A 21,641-nucleotide genomic window follows, 5' to 3' on the forward strand; every position below is an offset into this window, starting at 1 on the left:
AGCAAAAATTTTAATTTGGGGTAAAAGCTATGCTTCAAAACATTTAAAAGCCACTGTCCTAAGGAAGAAAGTTTTAGGATGAAGTGGCCTTAACCAGGAAAGGGAGTCTGGAGATAAACAATCCAGCAGAGGGCTCTGTGTAAAAATGTTTATTTGTACTAATGCTTAGAATACAGGAACTAAAGAAAGAAAAAAAAAAAAGACACCTCAACTCCAAAATGACAGTGAATTAGGGCCTGCCCACAGCCAAGGGGAAGGACACTCCAGGGTGTCCTGGCATGGACTGTCCCCGCCCCCCACACTACTTAATGTGTCACCAGGCAGAAAATTGAAGAATCAGGGTGCGAAGACCTTACCAGCTGCTAGCGAGTGTGCCAGGGAAGAAAGGGATGTCTATGTGGCTTCCCCACCACCCAGGAGCCAGGATACACAGAGCAGGAGGCAGAGGCTCCCAATTCAGTTAAGGGCAGGAGCTGAATGCCCAGGTCCAGGAAGAACAAAAAGGGGGTTTCGGAGGTAGGCTTTTTCATCGAGTTAAAAAACAGGCACATTATCCAACATCTCCCTGTGGCCCCCAAGCAGTTGGCCTGGCCCCCTAATGCTTCCCCTCTCCCCACAAAACCAAAGGGAATAAGGAGGGGAGGCAGAAGACAGGAAATAACAAGGGTGGGGAATGCTTCAGTCACTAGAGACCAGCGCCCGTGACAGTGAGCCAGGCAAGCACAAGGAACAATCAGGTGAAGCTGCTACTCCCCGTGGCGTGGGGTGGTGGGAATGGGATAGAGCCAGGAGGGTGACCAAGAGCATCCTGGCTCAGGCAAAGGATCCTGGGTAGCAGGAACAGAGAGCCGCAGAGAGCCACTCTGGGGGAAGGAGGCTGTGAGGCTAAGCAGCACAGAGGGCACCGGAAGCTTCTTGCAAGCTTGCTCAGTTCTCACTCCCAGCTGCTCTGGCAGAGGCCCCAGCCTGGCTCACCTCCAGGGGAAGGGGAAACCCTGGGGACCAGAGTGGAGGCAGAGCTGAGAGAAGTGAGCTGCTCTCCCACTCTTTCTCAGAGGACACGCTTTGAACCCTGTGAATACCAGGGCCGGGGCCCGAGGCAGACAGAGTGAATGCACTTCATGGAGAACAGTGAGAAGCTGGGCCCACAGGTATGCCTTGGGGCAGTGTGACGCTCCGTTCTCCCTGAGGGCCTGGGGCCAGAGGCGGTCAGAGCTGCCACCTCAGCTTGCTGCTGCCAAAGGCAGGTTGGCACGACCTCCCCGAGGTTCTCTGGACTTGTGAAAGAGATTAGGAAGGGAAGGTGGGTATGAAAAACAGGAGAGAAACAGCCCTAGATGTATGGGGGATCGGGGGTGGCCACATCAAGAGGAGTTCTGATTCTGGTAGATGGAAGCTTTCTCCTTCAGCAGGTCTAGACACAAGTGGCAGCTCCAACTTCCTGCAGAGAAGAATAACGGGGTTAGGAGGGGCCCCGCACAATCCTCATCTGCTGTCCTTCTACTCCCCACACCTCACCTCCAGTAGCAGGATTGGCTACAGGTAGGATGGGAGATGTTCTGCAGTAGCAAAGTTTCACAGTTATCCTGAGCAGGGAGGAACTCTAGGTCTCCAAATATCATGAAAAATAATTCTCAATGGAGATATAAGAAATAATCGCCTGGAGGCCTATTTCAGAATACAGACGCCTCTTGGCCTATTAAATCAGAATCACTAAAGAGGACCTGGGTAGAGATAACTTTTTTAAAGCTTTAAAAAGCTTTAAACTTGTGATTACAGAAGAACCAGACTTCATTCTCAGGGCCCTGAAGGTTAGAATAAAGATCATGAATAGAGGCTCTAGAGAAACCAATATTGATTCCACATAAGACAGCTTTCTGTGAAGACCACGGAAAGATGAGAAGGGCTCCCCACCGTCACTAGGTGTCTGAGCAGAGGCTGAGGACCCAATCAGAGGAAAGGGGGCCAACTATGATGACCCAACTTGTTGTGACCCAAGTCTGGTTTCACAGAAAAACAGGAAATAATGTCCCTTATGAGAAAAATAACTAGCTCATACCTTGTTTATTAATATTTGCTATGGTTGGATTCTTCTATGCTTTTTTTGAGAAACAAAATTAGCCCTTAATGCCTTGAAGTTATAAGCATAATTGTACATATGTGTATTCGAACATTATTCTGGGGGAAAGAATCCACAGCTTTTATCAGCTCTTCAGAGATATGTGACTCTCAAAAAGGTAAGATCCTTTCTGACCCAAAGGTAAATATGCAGCAGTTGATAAGCTTTTCTGTAAGTAGCCAGAGAGCGTTAACTACTTGAGGCTTCATGAGCCACATACAGTCTCAGCCACATCTTTTTTTTAAAAAGACCTCTCTTTAAAAATGTAAAAGTCAGGCTTCCCTGGTGGCACAGTGGTTGAGAATCTGCCTGCCAATGCAGGGGAAACGGGTTCGAGCCCTGGTCTGGGAAGATCCCACATGCCGCGGAGCGATTAGGCCTGTGAGCCACAATTGCTGAGCCTGCGCGTCTGGAGCCTGTGCTCCGCAACAAGAGAGGCCGCAATAGTGAGAGGTCCGCGCACCGCGATGAAGAGTGGCCCCCGCTTGCCGCAACTAGAGAAAGCCCTCGCACAGAAACGAAGACCCAACACAGCCATAAATTAATTAATTAATTAATTAATTAATTAATTAATTAAAAAAAAAAAGTAAAAGTCATTTTTAGCTTGTGAGCTATATGTACTAGCTGCAGCTAGGTGTGGCCAGAGGGTCATAGTTTGCAAACCCCTGACCTAGAGCCTAGACCATCTGATGGTTCTACGGGGTCCCCCTGCGAGCTGCCTGCAACTCTCCACTACCTCAGTGTCTGACAGCACTTCATTAGGAAAGCCTTTCTACAGTTAATGTAGAATTGTGCCTGTGAACTGATATTTTATGATTTAAAAAACCCAAAAAACACACTACTTCTCCTCAAACATGGCATGACAGATGAAACTTATAAACGCGGTATGACAGATGAAAAAGCTGAGTGCTCCCCTGCAGCTGCTAAAGGACCCTCAGACTTTGTTAGTGGCCTCCTTCTCTAGGGGGTGACAGCAGTCTGACCTACACTACAAGTCAGCCCACATCACACAGTGAGCTACTTTCTCTCGCCTGTAATGCTGGCCCACATCCTTTGTCACAGTAACAGCTACTAGGCATTTGTGTCCTCCTGAGTAAGCTTGTGAATTTCTATAAAGGAGGGGCTTCGGCACAGACAGCTGGCTGGAAGAGGACTTGCGGCGAGGCAGCCACTTTTTGGTGTCACCACTGGTTTTGTCGAAGACCTTCCATAAACTTGAAGCATCGTTAAGCACTGCTGGAGGGCCAGAGTGACCCACTCAGGCTCCAGGTTCAACTCCCTCCCCCGCACACTGGCAGAAACGAACGCTCACATCTGTCGAGAGTGGAGTGCTAAAACTAGTCTCGCGTCAGACAAACTACGAACTGAGTTTCTTAGACTTGTTGGAGGAAAACAAATCTCTCCTTCTGGTAATTATTCTCTGCTCAGCATCTGTTTTCTCTCAGGCTGTCGATTTTCTGTGTTTGTAACTGTTACCTGGTGATAATGTACAAACATTAAAGCCTCAAAGTTGCAATGCTAGGAAAGCACTCTGAACTGAGTGAAGGCAATGTGCCTACTCCCTAATCTGAAAGAATGTATCACTGATATGAGAACTCAATTACCGTACAGGTGATTTTCCAAGTTACTAATAAAATACTTGTTCTGAGTAAGAGATCAGGGAAACCTACCTTCAGGAGGCTCAGACATAGACGGGGTGAGACAATACATGTGGTAGCCACGATCGCAGTCATCACAGAAGAGCAGCTGGTCCTAGAGAAGGCAAGATGGAAGAGGAGGGGGGAGGTGAATGACTAACGGGCCTCAGCTGGGCCGCTGGGGACAGGTAGGAAGGAGGGCTTCTGCAGACACGGCTGCTAATTCCAGGAGGGGCAGGATAGATGGCAGTAAGAACAGACATGGGACCCTCTGGACAGAAAATCACTGCTGTCCACTTCCACCCAGACAGAGTCACTACTGTCATCCCACCTGGACGCCACCAGCCACCTAACGGATCTCATGGCCTCCACATTGTTCCCTCCCAATCTGTTCTCCACAGAGCAGCCAGTTACCTTTTCAAAATGTAAGACAAACCACATCACTCCTGATTAAACTCTCAGACCTGATGGCACCTGCCTTCCAGTCTCATCTTTTACTTGCTCTCCCACTGCAGGAGGGCTCCAGCTGGCCACAGTGGCCTCAATCCACCCAGTGTGTCCACCTTTAGGCCTTTGTGCTGGCTACTCTTTCCTGGGAATACTCTCTCTGCAAATCTTCCTGGACTGTCTCCTTTGTATCATCCAAACCTTGACACCAACATCACCTCCTCAGAAAAGACCTCTATCTAAATCAGTTATCCAGTTACTCTCTGCCACATTACTGGTTTCATTTTCTTCATGGAATATCATAAAAACGTCACCCATTTCCTTGCTTACTGCTTGTTCCCGCAAGAATGTAAACCCCATGAAAGCAGGGACCCTGTTTGTCTTTAGCGTGCTTATTGCCTAAAACAGTGTCTGACACAAAGTCGGTACTCAGTGAACACCTGCCAAACAAATCAAAGTTCCCATGGGTGGAAAGTACAGTTAAAAGCTGAGCAGGAGCGTGCTGGGGGCGGGGGGCGGAGGGGGACGGGACGACACACGCACATCGTTCTCGGAGGTGCCACAGATGTTGCAGCACTTGCACTCGATGCACTGCCAGCGGTAGGTCTTCACTGCTGCCATCATCACGGGGGTGAACTGGAGGCAGGACGGATGCCCTGTGGGGGGGAGCAAGTGAAACAGGCAGCCGGAGATCGGGGAGAAGCGAGGTGACCTGGTTGACTGTGACAGCCACTGGATGCTGGCAAGCCACGAGCCCCTCGGGGACTTGGTGCCGGCTAGGGCTGCCCTGGGCCTGGGTTGGAGGTACCTGAGCGGCCACAGTCAGAACAGGACACCAGCTCCTCGGGCTGTCCTGTCTTCTTATTGATCTTGGAGTCCCCCAGGCAGAAGTCACAGTAGTTGTTGGGCAGGGCCAATCCATCGGGACCCTTCTTGGCTACAGGGAGAAAGGGAAGAACTTTCATGATACCCATGTGGGCCTCTGGGTCTCTCAACATCCCGGCAGGGAGGGCTTTTCATAACCAGGCCGACTCCTGCTTGCCCCACCTCTGACACCAGCTTACATTTCTGCTCCTCGGACCTCTGGGAAACCGGGGTGGGTGGCTGCGAGTCTTCCTTGTCCTCGCCCTCCTCCTCAGCCAAGTGGGAGTGGGCATAGTGGTAACTGAGGCCTGGTCGGTTCTTGTAACGTTTTCCACAAACTAAGCGCGGAGAAGATTGCAGAGAAAGGTGTCAGGATCCCAGAGTGCCACATCCCTGCCCCTCTAAGCTGTGGGCTCCACCTGAGGCAGAGGTAATCACCCCCATCAGCTCTGCTCAGGGACAGGCCTTTAGTGACAGCCGCCTCCCCTTGGCCAGGAACATCAGGCCTGGGGCTCTCCAGCTTCCATGGCTCTTCTCCCTACTAAACCCCAGCCCATGGCCACCTCTACTCCTCCACGTAGGCTGTCTGGGAGGCTGAGCCCTTGCCCCATCACCGCCTGCCCTGGGAATAGTCTGGGGAGCTCCAGGTCAGGAGGGAGAGGAAATTTCTATAGTCTTGCAATATGGCAGGAAGGAGGAAAGGTAGCAGAGACTCCGAACTTTTTTACCTCTCAGTAAATGAAGGAGGCTCATGCTACTCCATATATAACATAGCCCATCTCTGCCCAGATAAGGGAGCTAGGGGGTGGATCTCTTGGGCATAACCTACCAACTGAGTCTGCTGGGGTAGCCGTCTCCCAAAGAAACTCAAAGACACTCCCACATCAGTGCCCTGCCCAACCCCCCCGGCCCCCAACCAGCAAGGAAAGCAGATCCCCATGAGGCATCTCAGTTTTGAGCAGTGATACCAAGAAGAGCAGGGGGCAGCAGGAAAGGAACAGGGAAGGGATGGGAGGAGGGGGTGGCGGGATGGTGGGGAACGTTAGCTGACCACTCTGTGTCCGTTTTGGGGCAGAGGGATCTGTTTGTAACGGGTTCCTTGTAATGCTTTTGAAGCCACCCCATGCAGTGGGCCCGAGCAGCCCTAGGAGCAACTTTGTGGGAGACAAGCAGTGGTAAAGGCAGCTTCCAGGACTGTGAGGAGCGGAGCACAGTAGAAGGTCCATCGCTCCTATCCCCATGCCATTCCAGAGACTTTAAGACTAGCATCACAGATGAGAAAGGCAGGAACAAGGGAGGAGGGAAAAAGGGATAGGAAAACCAAAAGTCTGAAAAGTTGAGAGAGCTACCTCTCTGGGGCGCTTTCGAGGTATGCTTTTGTTTGAAACTATCTGAAAGACAGAAAGAAAAGTCATGAGAAGAAGGCCTTGATACACTTGAGACAGGTGCGGCAGCAGCAGGAAAGCGGAGCAAACGAGAGAGAAACCCCAGCGGTGATGGTGCTCCCGGGGTGGAGGGACAGAAGTGGGGCAAGAGAGAGAAAAGGGGGAGAGAGAACAGACATTGAAAAAGTCAGTGTTGGACTCCTGGGGCCCTGACTTGATTGGGGCCAGCAGACCTGGATGCCACCTACTTGAGGCCAACCCTGCCTGCTGTGTGCACCCCTCAGGGGTACCCCCACCCTGAGGACAGCAATCTCCCCCAGAGCATGCAGGGCTCACCCACCATGGAGCGGAGGCCAGGGCCTCTCAGGGATCTCAGAGGGAACCAGTCAGCAGGCAGGACAAGAGTCCAGGCTTGTTTTACCACTTTGAACAAGAACACAACCTTCCCTCCTCTCATATCCTGAGGAGCTGGGTCCAAGGCAAGGACTACCCACCCACTTGTGAGGCACTCACTGTCACAGGCATAGGGTTTATCTCGATCCTCCAGGATGGAAGCGTCCAGCTTCTTACGGGCACTGCCCACACCTTTACCCTGTGAAGAAGAGCAAAAAGATGCCCTTAATAAGGTGTCTAGGCCTGAGGAGTTAGACTCTCCTGGAAGCTGGCTGCTAATCTCACTCAAGAGGGAAAATGGCAACAACAGGCAATAAAACAGTGGGACTGTGCAGGCTACCTGAGCCCCCAGGCTGCAGGTAGCACTTGGCCCCTCACCTTGGACTTCCCCTTGCCCCGACGCTTGGGAGTGTCTTCTTCATAGTCCTCATCATCGAGGTCATCCAGGAAGTCATCCGGTTCTAGGATCCGCTGAGTGGACAGGAAGATCAGGATGGGCAGAAATAAGGAACATCCAAAAGCTCCCCCACGATGGGACGGGCCCAGGCCGCCCACAGCCTCCTCTGTGACCTGGTCCATCCACTCCAGCCTCACTCCTCACTGCTGTTCTTTCAGTGCTTTGGGCTCTCCTTCCTCTGCGCCTCTCTTCATGTTGCTCCCCTAGCCTGGAATGCCTTTCCCATCATCTCCAAGTGGCTAAATCAAACCCCATGTTTTCATAAAACCTTCCCTGATACCCCAAGTAGCTGTGGCCTCTCCTGCCTCTGATCTGCCACCTCAGGTGCATGTTAGTGGTGGTTCCCTTCCGACACCTCACTTCCCAGATTTAAATTAGAGCTTTCCTGCTTACTTGGGTGGCCTGGTGGGAAGTTTTTGTTTTTCACTGATCTGCTGCAGCCTCCCTATATGTGAAATGGGCAACAATACCTATTTCATAAGGTTGTAGAGACTGGAGAAGATGATGGAAAAGCACTTAGCACAGTGCCTGGCATATTTTTAGCTCTTATTATTTTTATGTACAGTTTTATCTTCCTTGTTGGCAGGGACCAGGTCTGCATCACCCATGAAACCCCAGGCACCAAAAAACTTTGGTGGCAACAGAAGATGAATGAGAGTCTGTAGTTAGAAGGACAGGAGCAGGAAAGACTGGAAGGTAACAACGAAGTTCTCGTTAAGGAATGGAGCAGGAACAGAACTCCAGGCGGCTGCCTCCAGGCCCACAGCTTCTACTTCTATTCTGATTACTGGGTGGCCTCTGATGAAGAGGAGACTGAATTCCATCAAAGTTCCCTTAACCACAGTGTTAATCTTGTACCTTCCGTGCTCGACTGTTCGTCACAGGAAACTCGCCCAGGCTGTCATCATCAACTCGGGGATCTGGGGCGCCTCGCTTCTCCAGGGGGTCGGTGCGCAACAGAGCCTCTAAACTACTGCCGTCCTGAGAGATCAGCCCCTCCTTCTTCAGGGTCTGGTCTGTGTCTGCAGGCAAGGCCAGGAGGAGGCGAGGCTCAGAAGGGCTGAAAGCAGACCTCTCCGGGTGTTTAAAGTGCTAGACCAGCCACTAGCCAGTCACTGTCTTCTGGTCTCTGGCTGCCCAGGAACCAAGACACCGTGGTTCACTTGGCACCGTAACTTATCTGTTTACCTGTCTCTTCCATTTGACTGAGCTCTTTACAGAAGGAATCACATCTCATTCGTTTTAGTATCTTTAGGATCTAGCACTGGGCCTGGTACGTAACAGGTGATTGGCAGGCCTCCTACTACACAGCAGGCTATGCCCCTGCTCAGGGAGGAGTGCGCTTTACCTGGTTTAATAGATGGGAAAGAGAGTCTTGGATCCTCAGGAGGGTGGGCTCGCCGCTTTTTCCGCCAGCGCCGGGCAGGGTAGGAGTACAGCTGCCCAGAGGCCAATCCTGTGGAAGGGAAAAAGAGAGAGAAGTCAAGACCTAACCCTAGAAAATAATACCAAACACTTTCTGCATGAGTAGGCCCTGACTGAGTTCTAGAACAAGGGAGGAATGTGGACAGTGAGGGCCTGGGGACGGGGTGGGGACAAGAAAAAGAGATGTAAGCTCAGAGGCCTTGGCTGACACACAGCTCTCCAGAAGCCCAACAAGAGCTTCCGCAGTGCAGCCCTGCAGAAAACAGAGACGCTTCATCCTCCCTGGGCTTCTAATCATGGGAAGACTATAATCATCCATGGGTGGAAGGCAGTAAGGAAAACCCTTTCAGCTGCTCATCCCCTAAGATGAGGAAGCTTCTTCCTCCTTGTGCTCCTGAGTGGACCCTCACCTGGACCCCGGTGTCGCTTTTCCATCCAGATATAACAGTTGCTCTGTGCTACTCCGGTCTGTGAGTCCAAGAAAGGCAGGCGCACGCTGCGCTCAGCACAGAGGCGGGCATTGTAATTGTGGCACTGCTCCATTGCATCTTTGTAATACTGCTCCCCAAGGCTGCGGGAAAGACAAAGATCAGGTGTGTGTGTGTGTGTGTGTGTGTGTGTGTGTGTATGTGTTGGGCTGGTGCTGAGCTATCCCTTTCACTTGCCATCTGCTTCTCTAGAAGGCTCAAGGGACTCGGAGAGTGTCACTCTGCTTTTATTTGCTACCATTTCTGCCTCATGGGACACCAAGCCCCTTCACTAAGCCATTACGAGGAAAGGTACTTTACAAATAAATTACCGTCAGGAACACATGATTTCATCATGTGTCTAATTGGACCTTAGTCTAACCCACAAAGAGGGGAAGAAAATAATGTTCATTCTGTGCCTCTCAAGAGTATAACCCTGTGCTAGCCAAGATACTATTTCTCTTAACCCTCAGGATTCTGCGAAGCAGAGCTTAGCTCCTTTTTACAAATGAGAAAAGAGTTCAAAAAGGTCTGGGGGACTTATGAAACTATATTTAGCAAACTCTATACAAACTCTATCTATACAAACTATCTATACAATGAAATTCTACTTAGCCATAAAAAAAAAAAAAAAAAGAAGGAAGCTCTTCGTGTACTAACATTAAACAATCTCCAAGATAACTAGAAAAAAAAAAAGGTACAGGGCTGAGGAGTGTTATAGGATGCCACCATTTATGTAGCCAATTGGTGGAAAAGAAACTGTAGGCCTCCAAGGAGAAAAACCAGGTGACTAGGGGACTTTCTCCTATGTGCCATTTTATATCTTCTGAATTTTAAACTAGGTGCTTAGCCAACTAACTAATTCTATATACTAATTTTACAATCAATGGAAAACATCAGAAAATACTTGAACACTCTCGAAGACTACTTTCTACTGAGTACCATTACACTGATACAAAACCTGTTTCCTCAAAGGCCTATCCTAGGCCCTTCTCCATTCTCACACCATCAAATTTTTTAGGAAAGAAACTTCTTGGACTCAAAAGATTCAATTTGAAATCTGATTTTTTAAAGTGCTTTAAAAAGCTGCAAAACTGCACAGTGCCAGGAGTTATCTGGTTCTAAGACACATGTATGGGCTTCCCTGGTGGTGCAGTGGTTAAGAATCCGCCTGCCAATGCAGGGGACACAGGTTCGAGCCCTGGTCTGGGAAGATCCCACATGCCACAGAGCAACTAGGCCCGTGAGCCACAACTACTGAGCCTGCGCTCCAGAGCCCGCGAGCCACAACTACTGAAGCCCGTGCACCTAGAGCCTGTGCTCCTCAACAAGAGAAGCCACCGCAACGAGAAGCCCGCGCACTGCAACAAAGAGTAGCCCCGGCTCACCACAACCAGAGAAAGCCTGCGCACAGCAACGGAGATCCAACGCAGCCAAAAATAAAAGTAAATAAATTAAGGAGCACGTATATAGAACCAATCTTGTTCTCATGCTTCAGGGTTTAACAAGTACTTTAGTATGGGAACTTTAACTATATTCACATTTATATATCCAATCAATCTCAAAATAAACAAAATGAGGGCAGAGATGATTTTTTTCCCACAATATCCTCAGTACCCATGATGGTGTGTGAAACATCTTGACTAAGGAGTAAAAAGACCTGGCTTGGCTGCAAGTCACCACATAAACGTGGACATTTAATCAACCTACATGGACCCCAGGTTCCTATGCTATTGACTGGGGAGGCTGAACTAGATAAGCTCTGACATATTCTACAAGAGGGAGACTCCTAGCAAGAGAAGCTGAACCGAGGTCCTCTGTTGTTTATGTCCATAACTCAAGCTACAGCAACAAACCCTTCTCTGGAATCTGAGGGGGGCTTTCACTGGGCAGCCACAATAGACCACTTAGGCACAGCTTAGCACATTCCCAGCAACCGAAAAAGACACACACTGCACACACATCTTGTGACACCACAAGACAGCCTGGCTTGACTCAATGAGCCGTAATGACTGTAATTTGAGGTAGGCATGAATCCTGTATTGGAGAGTACAGCGAAGGGAACAGGCTCATATTTGCTCGCCTTTAGGAGGCAGCCATGTCCTCACTAAACAGAGGAAAACTGGATAAACAAGGCTGAGTGCAGCAGCTCCTTTGTTTCCACTGATGGGAATTGACACTGACACTGTAAGTCAAATGGAAGGAAGGGCTAGACAGGCTGAGAGCTGCAAAGTCAGAACAAGGAAGCTGGAAACAGCTGGGGGGGATGGATGAGAGATGTTCTATCAAAGCTCTTGTGAGTTAAGTGGGATTTCGGAAGGTGGGGCAAACTGTCTCATGAGTAAGAGAGCTGAGAATGAAACACCAGTTGGAGGAAGAGAGGATCTGATGAGGCTAGAGCAAGAGAGAATGAGAGGGATCTCTTAAGAATCTAAGGCTCCTGTTTCAAGAAGTTTCAAGGTAACATCATTCTCCAGATCTCGTTACCTAACTCAGAGGATTTCAAAACCAGTCAGCAACCATAGCTATTTTATACTATTATTTTGCCCTAGTAAGACCCCTTAAAGATTGTTTCAATCCTGACACCACATTTGGGAGGGACAGAGAATTTATAAACAGGGCAATTCTTCTCCCAGAACAAGATGCAAGTCAGAAAAGATGAGCTAGCAGTCCTGACCTCGATGTATAACCTCAGCTGTCAGAAGACTAGGCACACCATGATCAAGAGAAGCGCCAGAAAAGCACCTCTTTCCAGGATGAGAATGGTACAGGAAGACTGCAAGTCCCTTCTTAAAGGGCAAGTTCTGTAGGGAAATGTATTAACTGTGGTCCACAGCTCTCTGCAGCTAGAAATGAGGAGGAGAAAGTTGGTTTCTCATTACTGGTATTCAGGAACCAGTGGCTGGTGACCCTCACGATCTCTACAGTTCTTTAAAGAGAAATAAGAAGTCGTGCTCTATTTAAATGGCCAAACCCTCATTTCTAACATCACACAAAAGGGTTGCTAACCCTATTTCCCAGATGAAAGTCTTCCAACATAAAGAATCTCATTACATATAACTCTTAAACCTAGGCTAGTCTGACATTCCCCCAGTACAGTAAGGTTTCCAAGGTAGAAGCTTTGATTCTTTTTCGAGAAGCATGAAACCTGTGTAAAACCTCCCCTTACAATGGGACAGGGGGAGTCAACAAAGAGAAAGGTAGGGAAACAAAGAAAGAACATCTGAGTCAGGAAGGATAACTATATAAATGGCAGATCAACAGCATCATTTCTAAATTGAGGGAAATGTCAGCTTGAAAAGAGAGCTGGGGAAACTGGAGTGGGCAGATCAGAGAGAAAGATAATAGTGTTGGGAGGGGGGGTGGCTGAAAGAGGCAGCAGGATGGAGCTGAAAGCAAGTTAAAAAAAAAAAAAAACAACCCACAAGAGGAGAAGGAGAAGGCACTTAGCTTAATGGAAGTGGGAAAGCATTCTCAAAGAAAAGGCTCCAGGCAGGGGGAGGGAGAGAAGCAAATGTACCCTTAAAAAGGGCTCTTGGGAAGAGTGGGGCTCAGCCCACCACAAAGACAGATGAGAAGCTGTGAGTCCTTTAGAAGAGTTCCCAAACCTTTACCTCGTCATTCAGTCAAAATCCAAAACTAGACACCTAGACAGCTCTCAATTTTCCTACCTCTGCAGCCAGCCAAACTTACCCATTAAAGGAGCTTGCTGTATTCGCCCACGGGGGGCATGAACCCATTGCAAAATTCATTCAGATTCTTCTGCAGGGAGGAGGCTGGGTTACATCAAGTCCCAAGGCATCTTTAACTCACAGCTAACAGGCCATTCTCCATTTACCCAACAACCATTAACTTTAACCTTGCTCGAAATCTACCCAGCCCAAGAGTATTGCAGAGCGAAGACGGGCGGCCTAGATGCCCATCTGGGCGGCAGGGCGGCCTGGACCGCGTCCGTCCAATGCCCGCTTTTGGATGGCTGGGATTGGGCGGCGCAAAGGCCCTATTCCCTGAAGTTCTTTCCCTCTGTATCTGCTCCTCAACAAATTCTTCCCAAGAATATTTTTGGTCTCGGGTACCTGATACTCAAGGACCACCCGCTCCCCCTCCCCCCCGCCCCGGAACATCACGGGGTTGTTTAGAATAAAACAGCCCAGAGTGCTTAACAGCGCCAGGGCTGCCAAGCCTGCTTTTCCAGGGCCGGCTGCGTGCAGCCGCTGAGAAGGGGTCGGCGGCCGGGCCACTCCCGGGTCCGCCCTCCGCCTGGCTCCCCCGGACTGAGGCGTCTCGGGAGCGAACCCGGGACCGTCTCTCGTACGCAACAAGGGCGCCATACTCTGGAAACCCTCAGCATGAAGGCAGCGCCCAGACCGCATAGCCCCACAGGGCGGCTGCCCGTTAGGGGCTCCCGTGGGCCACCCTCAGGGCCTCCACAAGTTTCCAAAGAAGCGCAACGTCTTCTCCGGAGTCTCCTGTTGCCCTCCCCACTAGGAGTCGCAACAAGGCCTTCCCGGGCACGTCCCTCTCTCCGCCTCGTCCCTTCCCATACCGTCCCCTGCTCCCAGGCCCCTTACAAGACCTCCCGGCCTAGGAGAGATCGAAACGGCCACTCACAGCTTCACTACATTTTCCACCACAGCCGCCATCTTCCCGGCTCCTTTCCCTCAGGCCGGGAGGCCCGAAGCCTGCAGCGCGCAGGCGCTGGGGCCGCACGGGGAACCAGTTTCCTCATCCTTCTGCGCAGGCGCCGCCCGGGCGCGCCCGCCCCAGAGCGAGCGACGGAGAACGAGCTACTTGCCGGGTCTCCGGGGCCAGGGAGACGAGGGACGAGTGCGCAGGCGCGACGAAGACGGGCGCGCGTCCCGAGACTCCTGCTCCAGCTCTCCCTCTTCCACCTGGTGGAGTGGGAGGAGAGAGGGAGGGTCTGGGCCCGTCCAAAAATGAGAAGGTGAGAGGTTGGTGAGAACTGGCAGGTCCAGAGGTGGCCTAGATAGAGTTCATGCGTCCTGCTACCTCGCAGACCTTTCTTTAACCTCGTGGTTAACCCTTTACCCTCACTTACAGGCCAGGGGTTGGTGGGTACCCGAAGGTAAGAGGAGAGAACAGTCCACTTGGGCTGCCAAACATGTGCCCATTTTAGGGAGGGGGAAATTAGCTCCCAGAACCTGGCAGATCTTTGGCCTGAATATTGGGGGTCTGACAGAAGTTCCCCCACCTTCCTGCCACCATATCAAGCCACCAACTTAATTGATGCCCGCCTCTTCTCCCTTGCTTCCTACTCCCAAGCTCGTTCCCTCCATGAAGAACTTCCCTCCTGCAACTATCTTCTGTACCATTTATTTCTCCTTCACTATTTTTTAAAAATTTTATTTATTTATTTATGGCTGTGTTGGGTCTTCGTTGCTGCATGTGGGCTTTCTCTAGTTGCGGCGAGAGGGGGCTACTCTTCGTTGAGGTGCGCAGGCTTCTCATTGCGGTGGCTTCTCCCGTTATGGAGCACGGGCTGTAGGCGCGCGGGCTTCAGTAGTTGTGGCACGTGTGCTCAGTAGTTGTGGCTCACGGGCTCTAGAGCACAGGCTCAGTAGTTGTGGCGCACGGGCTCAGTTGCTCCGCGGCATGTGGGATCTTCCCGGACCAGGGCTTGAACCCGTGTCCCCTGCATTGGCAGGCAGATTCTTAACCACTGAGTCACCAGGGAAGTCCTCTCCTTCACTATTGAATCACGCAAATTCGTCTACAAATATGGCTTAGTATCCTCTTTTAAAAAAATCAGAGCCCTTCCTTAAGCCCATTCTGCTTTTGATTGTCACCCCCATTTCTTTTCACCCTATAAAAACACATATTCTGTTTATACTCCATATCTCTGTTGACTTATTTCCAAGTCTCTTTCTGCCCAGTTTAATGGGGATTTTGTTCCCCCAGTTCATTGAAACATCTTCTAACAAAGACACCACGACCTCCATTTCAACAGATTTAGAGATTTCCTCTCTGTCCTTATCAGCCTGTCAACCCCCATGACACCATTGACCATTCCCTTCTTTTTCAAACTCTTCTCCAGGTCTCTGAGACATGCAGTCTTCTGGCTGTCCGCCTATCACACAGGCACACCTTCACAACGAGGCTATCCTATCCTATCACCGAGGCTCACCTTCAGCCTCTTTTGCTGGCTCTCCATCCTCTCTTCCACCTGTAACTGTCAGAGCCCCCAGGGCTTGGTCTTTGGTCCTGGTAATATATCTTATTTCAGCAATTCTAAGATGCACCTATTCCCCGCCCCTTCCCCGTTTTAATATTTCAGAATCAGGACACATCTTACCATCACTGTGCCTTAAAATCATGTTTGGCAGATGAGAGTTGAGAGGTATTTTTATTGCCTACCCTGCACCAAACTTGCAGAATAGGTATCAGCGGCTTGGAAGGACACCCAGCAACAATTCTGCTGCACTCTTGTACCCCCAAATGATTGTGGGTATCACAGGTGACTCCAAAGCAGGAGTCAAAAGTATGCTTTACAGCCTGAATGTTTGTGCCCCCCAAATGCATATATTAAAGCCCTACCCCCAGTGTGATAGTATTTGGAGGTGGGGTCTTTGGGAGGTAAATAGGTTTCGATGAGGTCTGAGGGTGGGGCCCTCATGATGGGATTAGTGCCCTAATTAGAAAAGGGATCCAGAAATATCTCTCTCCATGAGGAAAGGCCATGTAAGGACACAGCAAGAAGGCAGCCGTCTACAAACCAGGAAGTGGACTTCCACCAGGAATCAAATCTGCTGGCACCTTGATCTTGGACTTCCCAGCCTCCAGAACTGTGAGAAATAAATGTCTGTGGTCTGTGGTACTTTGTTACAGCAGCCTGAACTGTCTAAGACAGTATGCGAGCCCTGAAGCTGAGCACACACATACCCTATGACCGAGCAGTTCTGTCCGTGGATACATATATGGGAAAGCCTGTATGAGAATGCTCACAACAGCATTAATTGTAATAGCCTCAAACTGGAGCATCCCAAATGCCCACAGCACTAGAGTGGATTAAACAACATTGAAAAGAACAAACTATTGCTACACAACAACACGAATGAATCTCAAAAAACTTAATATTTGAATAAAAGAAGCCAATTTTGAAAGAGGACATATCGTATGATTCCATTTATATCAAGCTATGTAAACAGACACACTAACCTATGGGGATAGAAGTCAGGAAAGTGGTTCCCTGTGGAAGATAATAACAAGGGGGGAGGGGGGCGCTAGGTGGCTAGTAATGTTCCTTTTCTTCATCTGGGTTACACAGGTTTATTCACTTTGTAAAAATTCATTGACCTACACAAGATTTGTGCACTTTTTAAAAAATACTAGAAATGATAAGTAGGCTAGTTCTTTATTATTGGAAAGGCAGTTTATGAGCCCAGCACCAATGGCTTTCGATTCTTTTAGGATTCTTTTAAGAAATGCTCCATCACTGAACAATAGCTACTCCCTATGCTCTGAACCAGTGACTGATATATATATAGTGTTACTCTTACAGACAGGAACCAAGGAGTGGAAGTCGGGGTGCAGCCTCTTGCAATCTCAACTAATGACTCTTCTGCAAAATGTTTGTTTTCTGTTCCTGCCGCTCTGGGCTCTGGCTGATCTAGAGCCTTTAGGACCCAATGAAGGAATGCTTCCACCAGGGGGCACAAAAATGTTTTCTCTAAATTAGGATCTGAGACTGCCAGTGGGCTATTTTGAGTTCCACCTGCCACTGGGCAAAGTAAAAAGTGGGTACCATTGTTGGCTGGGGTGACTGATTTTAATTCTCTAGGGTAAATAGGATTGCTGTTACCCAGTGGGGGCAGGGAGAAATATAAACAAAACCCAGGGGATCTGCTTAATATAACATTCAGAGATGGGAATACCCTGGCAATCCAGTGGTTAGGACTCAGCACTTTCACTGTGAGGGCCCGGGTTCGATCCCTGGTGGGGGAACTAGGATCCTGCAAGCTGCACGGCCAAAAAAAAAAAAAAATTACATTCAGGGAGACAGGCTCCTGATTGGATATTTTTCAAAAAATTATTTTCTTTATTTATTTTTGGCTGCGTTGGGTCTTCGTTGCTGCGCGCGGGCTTTCTCTAGTTGCAGAGAGTGGGGACTACTCTTCGTTGCGGTGCGCGGGCTCTAGGCACGTGGGCTTCAGTAGTTGTGGCTCACGGGCTCAGTAGTTGTGGCTCGGGGGCTGTAGAGCGCAGCCTCAGTAGCTGTGGTTCATGGACTTAGTTGCTCCGCGGCATGTGGGATCTTCCCAGACCAGGGCTCAAACCTGTGTCCCTGCATTGGCAGGTGGATTCTTCACCACTGCGCCACCAGGGAAGCCCACTTGATTTGGTATTTAATTCCAACCCTCCCACTGAATACAAACTAAAAAAACAGAGGAAGTGAAAAAAAACTTAAAAGCATTGACAAGCTAGTAATATAGTGAAGAATTCCTGAGCTAACATTTAAGAGGTTGAAGCCCAGAGCTGTAAGCCCAGAATTCAAGGCAATTTTTGTCCTGGGGACATTTACTGATCTGGAAGATATAACTGTGAAGCTAAGCTGTTGTTTGGTGGTCTTTGGTGGGGAAGGTCAAAGTCAAAACACAGAGCCCGCCCAAAGTAGAAGTCAGATACCCTACTACCAATACATACATACTTTAAGATGGGGTCCTAACGTCTGTGGACTAGTTGTCCAGAATCATATTATCCAGGTGGTCCAGGGAAGCTCAAGCCTTGAACTTGGATTAAGTGGACCCATCCTTATAATGCCCTTAGTCACCTAGCAGAAAGAAGCATATGTGGGACCAAGCAATATCCTTTCTGAAAGAGTGTACTGTCATCCAAGGCCTCAAATTATTTCTGAAAATACTTTTTCAGATACAATATCCAGCTCTTAGTCAAAGATAATCAGGCACACAAAGAAACAAGAAACCTTGCACAAGAACTGACTGCAGGGCTTCCCTGATGGTGCAGTGGTTAAGAATCTGCCTGCCAACGCAGGGGGCACGGGTTTGAACCCCGGTCCAGGAAGATCCCACACGTGGCAGAGCAACTAAGCCCGTGTGCCACGGCTACTGAGCCTGCGCTCTAGAGCCCCCCGAGCCACAACTACTGAAGCCCGCGCACCTAGAGCCTGTGCTCCGCAACAAGAGAAGCCACCACAATGAGAAGCCCATGCACCACAATGAAGAATAGCCCCTGCTCGCAGCAGCTAGAGAAAGCCCGCGTGCAGCAGTGAAGACCCAACACAGCTAAAAATAAATAAAATTAAGAAAGAAAAAAAAAAAACTGACTGCAAACAATAGAAAGCAGATTGACCCACACAGATTTAAGATACTGGAATTATCTGATACCGACCATAACATAACACTGCTTATTGTGTTTAAAGAAGATAAAGACAAGTGTAAAAATATCTGCAGGCAACAAATTTCTATTAAGAAGTGTCACAACAGAATTTTTAAAGAACCACATAGAACTCCTCCAACTGAAAAATACCAACACCAAAATTAAGAACACAATAAATTGGTGAAAAAGCGAATTAGGCACTGCTGAAGAGAGAATGAGTGAACTACAGGATACATAGGAAGACATTGTCTTGTCCTTAATACAGCATGGAAGACAAAAGAGGAGAAAATACAGAATTAGACTAGAAACATAGAGGATATATAGAGAGATCTAAGATACATTTAATTGGAGTCCCAGAGGGTAAGGAGAAAGAAAGGGGGTAGAGGCAATATTTAAAGACAAAGTGATCAATAATTTTCCAAAAATGATGAAATACACGAATTCACACGTTGCAGAAGCCAAATAAAGCCCAAGCAAGCTAAAGAAAGACAATGGAAATAAATACTGAAGTGTCATGATGTCTGCAACTTACTTTCAGAAGGTCAGGAAAAAAGTTTTTATATTAAAGAGATAGAGCAAATGAGGCAAAATGGTAGTAACTGGCAGATCTAGATGAAGGTGTATGGCTGTACACTGTACTGTCCTTCTAATATTTCTGTGGGTTTGAAATGCTTCAAAATAAAAAGTTTCAGGGAAGTGTCTGTACAGGGAGATCCACCAAGAGCTCAAATTCTTTAGAAAAGAAGATTTAGGACATGTCACTTGGTAAAGAACCCTGAACAGGCAAGATGCAGGTTGAAGGCAAAGGTATCAAGAACTGGGTAGTGAAGAAGGGAGGTTATTCATACCAGACAAAGCTTTGTTGTAGAAAAGTCTACATACATTTCTTCTCTTGCTGTGTCAAGTGTATTTTTTATATATTTTAATTCTCCCATTCTTCTCTCTTTCTCTCCACTCTTGTGTATAGGGTATATTGGTAATTAACTTTACAGTATAGTTTATAGTTTGCAAAATATTGAGATGGGCTGTTGAAGGAATTGCAGGGGGAATGGACATCATCTCGAAATCCTGGACTTGGAAGTGGATGTGATCACTGACAAGATTGTGAGTTGTCTCCCTTTGGGAAATGAGTGAATGTATTTTGGACAGAAAGAGGCATAGATGTATTATACCAGGGATGATATATATATATAAAATATAAAATAATACCTATGATATTTTTAAGAGTAAATACTAGAATAAGGACATGCATGGACGTTGGACATCTAAAACAGTGGACTGTAGGGATATTTGTCTTTTTTTTTTTTGGCTGTGCCGTGAGGCTTGCGGGATCTTAGTTCTCTGACCAGGGATTGAACCTGGGCCCACAGCAGTGAAAGCGCAGAGTCCTAACCACTGGACCACCAGGGAATTCCCGTGGCATACTTGTCATTTTTTTGGCTGTCCAACGACAACTTCTCCTCCTATTTGTGGGGGGTGGTATCTGTAGGATACGTATAGCACTATCCAAGTTGAAGAGGGAAATTCCTTCACTCTGCCTCTGGCTACCTTGGTGAAGCAGGTATCCCGAGTTTAGTTAGTCTGATGCTTCAGTTTCGCCATCTAGTCCCCTTTCTCCACCCAGACATGGCAACCCTGAGTGGTTTCCCAGGGTCATTGGTCTGATGCCTGATGCAAGGTAGGTGGGGAGCACTTCCAGGGGACCCAGGACAAGAATGTCCCTCTTTCATGGCCACTCTGTCCTCACCTCAGGTCCAAGCTGAGGTGCCTTCTTCCAGCTGGGTGAAGCTATAAGGAAGGTGTCCTTTTTCTTGTCTTCCCCTTCTGGGCAGATGGGGACAAGCCACCCAAGCACTGAGGGGGAAACTGCAGGTAGGACGGTGCTGGCCTTCAGCTCCCCACCCTTTGCCTTCACACTTTACCAGGGTCTGAAACTGAACCCCTGTTGGGAGAGAGGGTTGCAGTTGAGTACAGGCTTTGGGGTCTCACAGTGGGTTCAAATCCCACTACAGATAGAACATCTCCTATTCTCTAAATGATGGCAAAAATTTCAGATTAAAAACAAAGTTTGGTGGGAACGTAAAATGGTGCAGCTCCTATGGAAAATGGCAGTTCCTTAAGAAATTAAATATAGAATGACCATATGATCCAGCAATCCCACTTCAGTGTACACACCCAAAGGAAATGAAAGCAGGGACTCAGACAGATATGGGTACACCCATGTTCACAGCAGCATTGTTCACAATTGCCAAAGACAGAAGCAACCCAGGTGTCCATTGATGGATGGATGGATAAACAAAATGTGGAATATACAGACAATGGAATATTATTCAGCTTTTTAAAAAATTTTTATTTATTTATTTTTGGCTGCGTTGGGTCTTTGTTGCTGCGCGCGGGCTTTCTCTAGTTGTGGTGAGCGGGGGCTACTCTTCGCTACGGTGGCTTCTCTTGCTGCGGAGCACGGGCTCTAAGCACGTGGGCTTCAGTAGCTGTGGCATGCGGGCTCTAGAGCGCAGGCTCAGTAGTTGTGGCGCACGGGCTTAGTTGCTCCACAGCATGTGGGATCTTCGACCAGGGATCGAACCCCTGTCCCCTGCATTGGCAGGTGGATTCTTAATCACTGTGCCACCAGGGAAGTCCTCAGCTTTTAAAAAGAATGAAATTTCAACACATGCTACGGCACGGATAAACCTTGAAGACGTCATGCTAAGTGAAATAAGGCAGTCACAAAAAGACAAATAGGGAATTCCCCGGTGGTCCAGTGGTCAGGACTCGGTGCTTTCACTGCCCTGGTTCAATTCCTGGTCTGGGAACTAAGATACCATAAGCCGTGAGGCTCGGCCAAAAGAATAAAACAAACCCCCAAACTAAATACCGTATGATTCCACTTGTATCAGGTCCCTAGAGTAGTCAAATTCATAGACACATAAAGTAAAAGGGTGGTTGCCAGGGGCCGGGGCAGGGGGTGTGGGGAAATGTGGAGTTAGTGTTTAATGGGTACAGAGTTTCACTTCGGAAAGATGAAAAAAGTTCTGGAAATGGATGGCGGTGATGGTTGCAGAATAATGTGAATGTACTTAATGCCACTGAACC

At 48.6% G+C, this 21,641-nt stretch overlaps 1 protein-coding gene across 5 annotated transcripts; it reads right to left on the minus strand.

Moving 5' to 3' along the window:
* Positions 1–134: 134 nt before the first annotated feature.
* Positions 135–13,938, minus strand: DPF2 (double PHD fingers 2). Of its 5 annotated transcripts, none has more exons than XM_082340908.1 (13): positions 13,806–13,875; positions 12,888–12,956; positions 9,138–9,298; positions 8,651–8,758; positions 8,161–8,324; positions 7,224–7,316; positions 6,966–7,044; positions 6,417–6,458; positions 5,268–5,405; positions 5,012–5,140; positions 4,747–4,859; positions 3,790–3,871; positions 135–1,441 (listed from the first exon to the last, which is right to left on the minus strand). In XM_082340908.1, the coding sequence occupies exons 2-13, from the start codon at positions 12,944–12,946 to the stop codon at positions 1,365–1,367; spliced, it is 1,245 nt and encodes a 414-aa protein (XP_082197034.1). In that variant the 5' UTR covers positions 12,947–12,956; positions 13,806–13,875; the 3' UTR covers positions 135–1,364. The 5 variants fall into 5 exon arrangements, with proteins under 5 accessions (XP_082197034.1, XP_082197035.1, XP_082197036.1 ...); XM_082340909.1 differs by having other exon boundaries at positions 12,888–12,970; positions 13,806–13,858; XM_082340910.1 differs by lacking the exon at positions 12,888–12,956 and having other exon boundaries at positions 13,806–13,938.
* Between the last annotated feature and the right edge of the window lie 7,703 nt (positions 13,939–21,641).

Source organism: Balaenoptera borealis (assembly GCF_965194805.1).
Source record: "Balaenoptera borealis genome assembly, chromosome: 11".
In the NCBI taxonomy this organism is placed as follows: domain Eukaryota; kingdom Metazoa; phylum Chordata; class Mammalia; order Artiodactyla; family Balaenopteridae; genus Balaenoptera; species Balaenoptera borealis.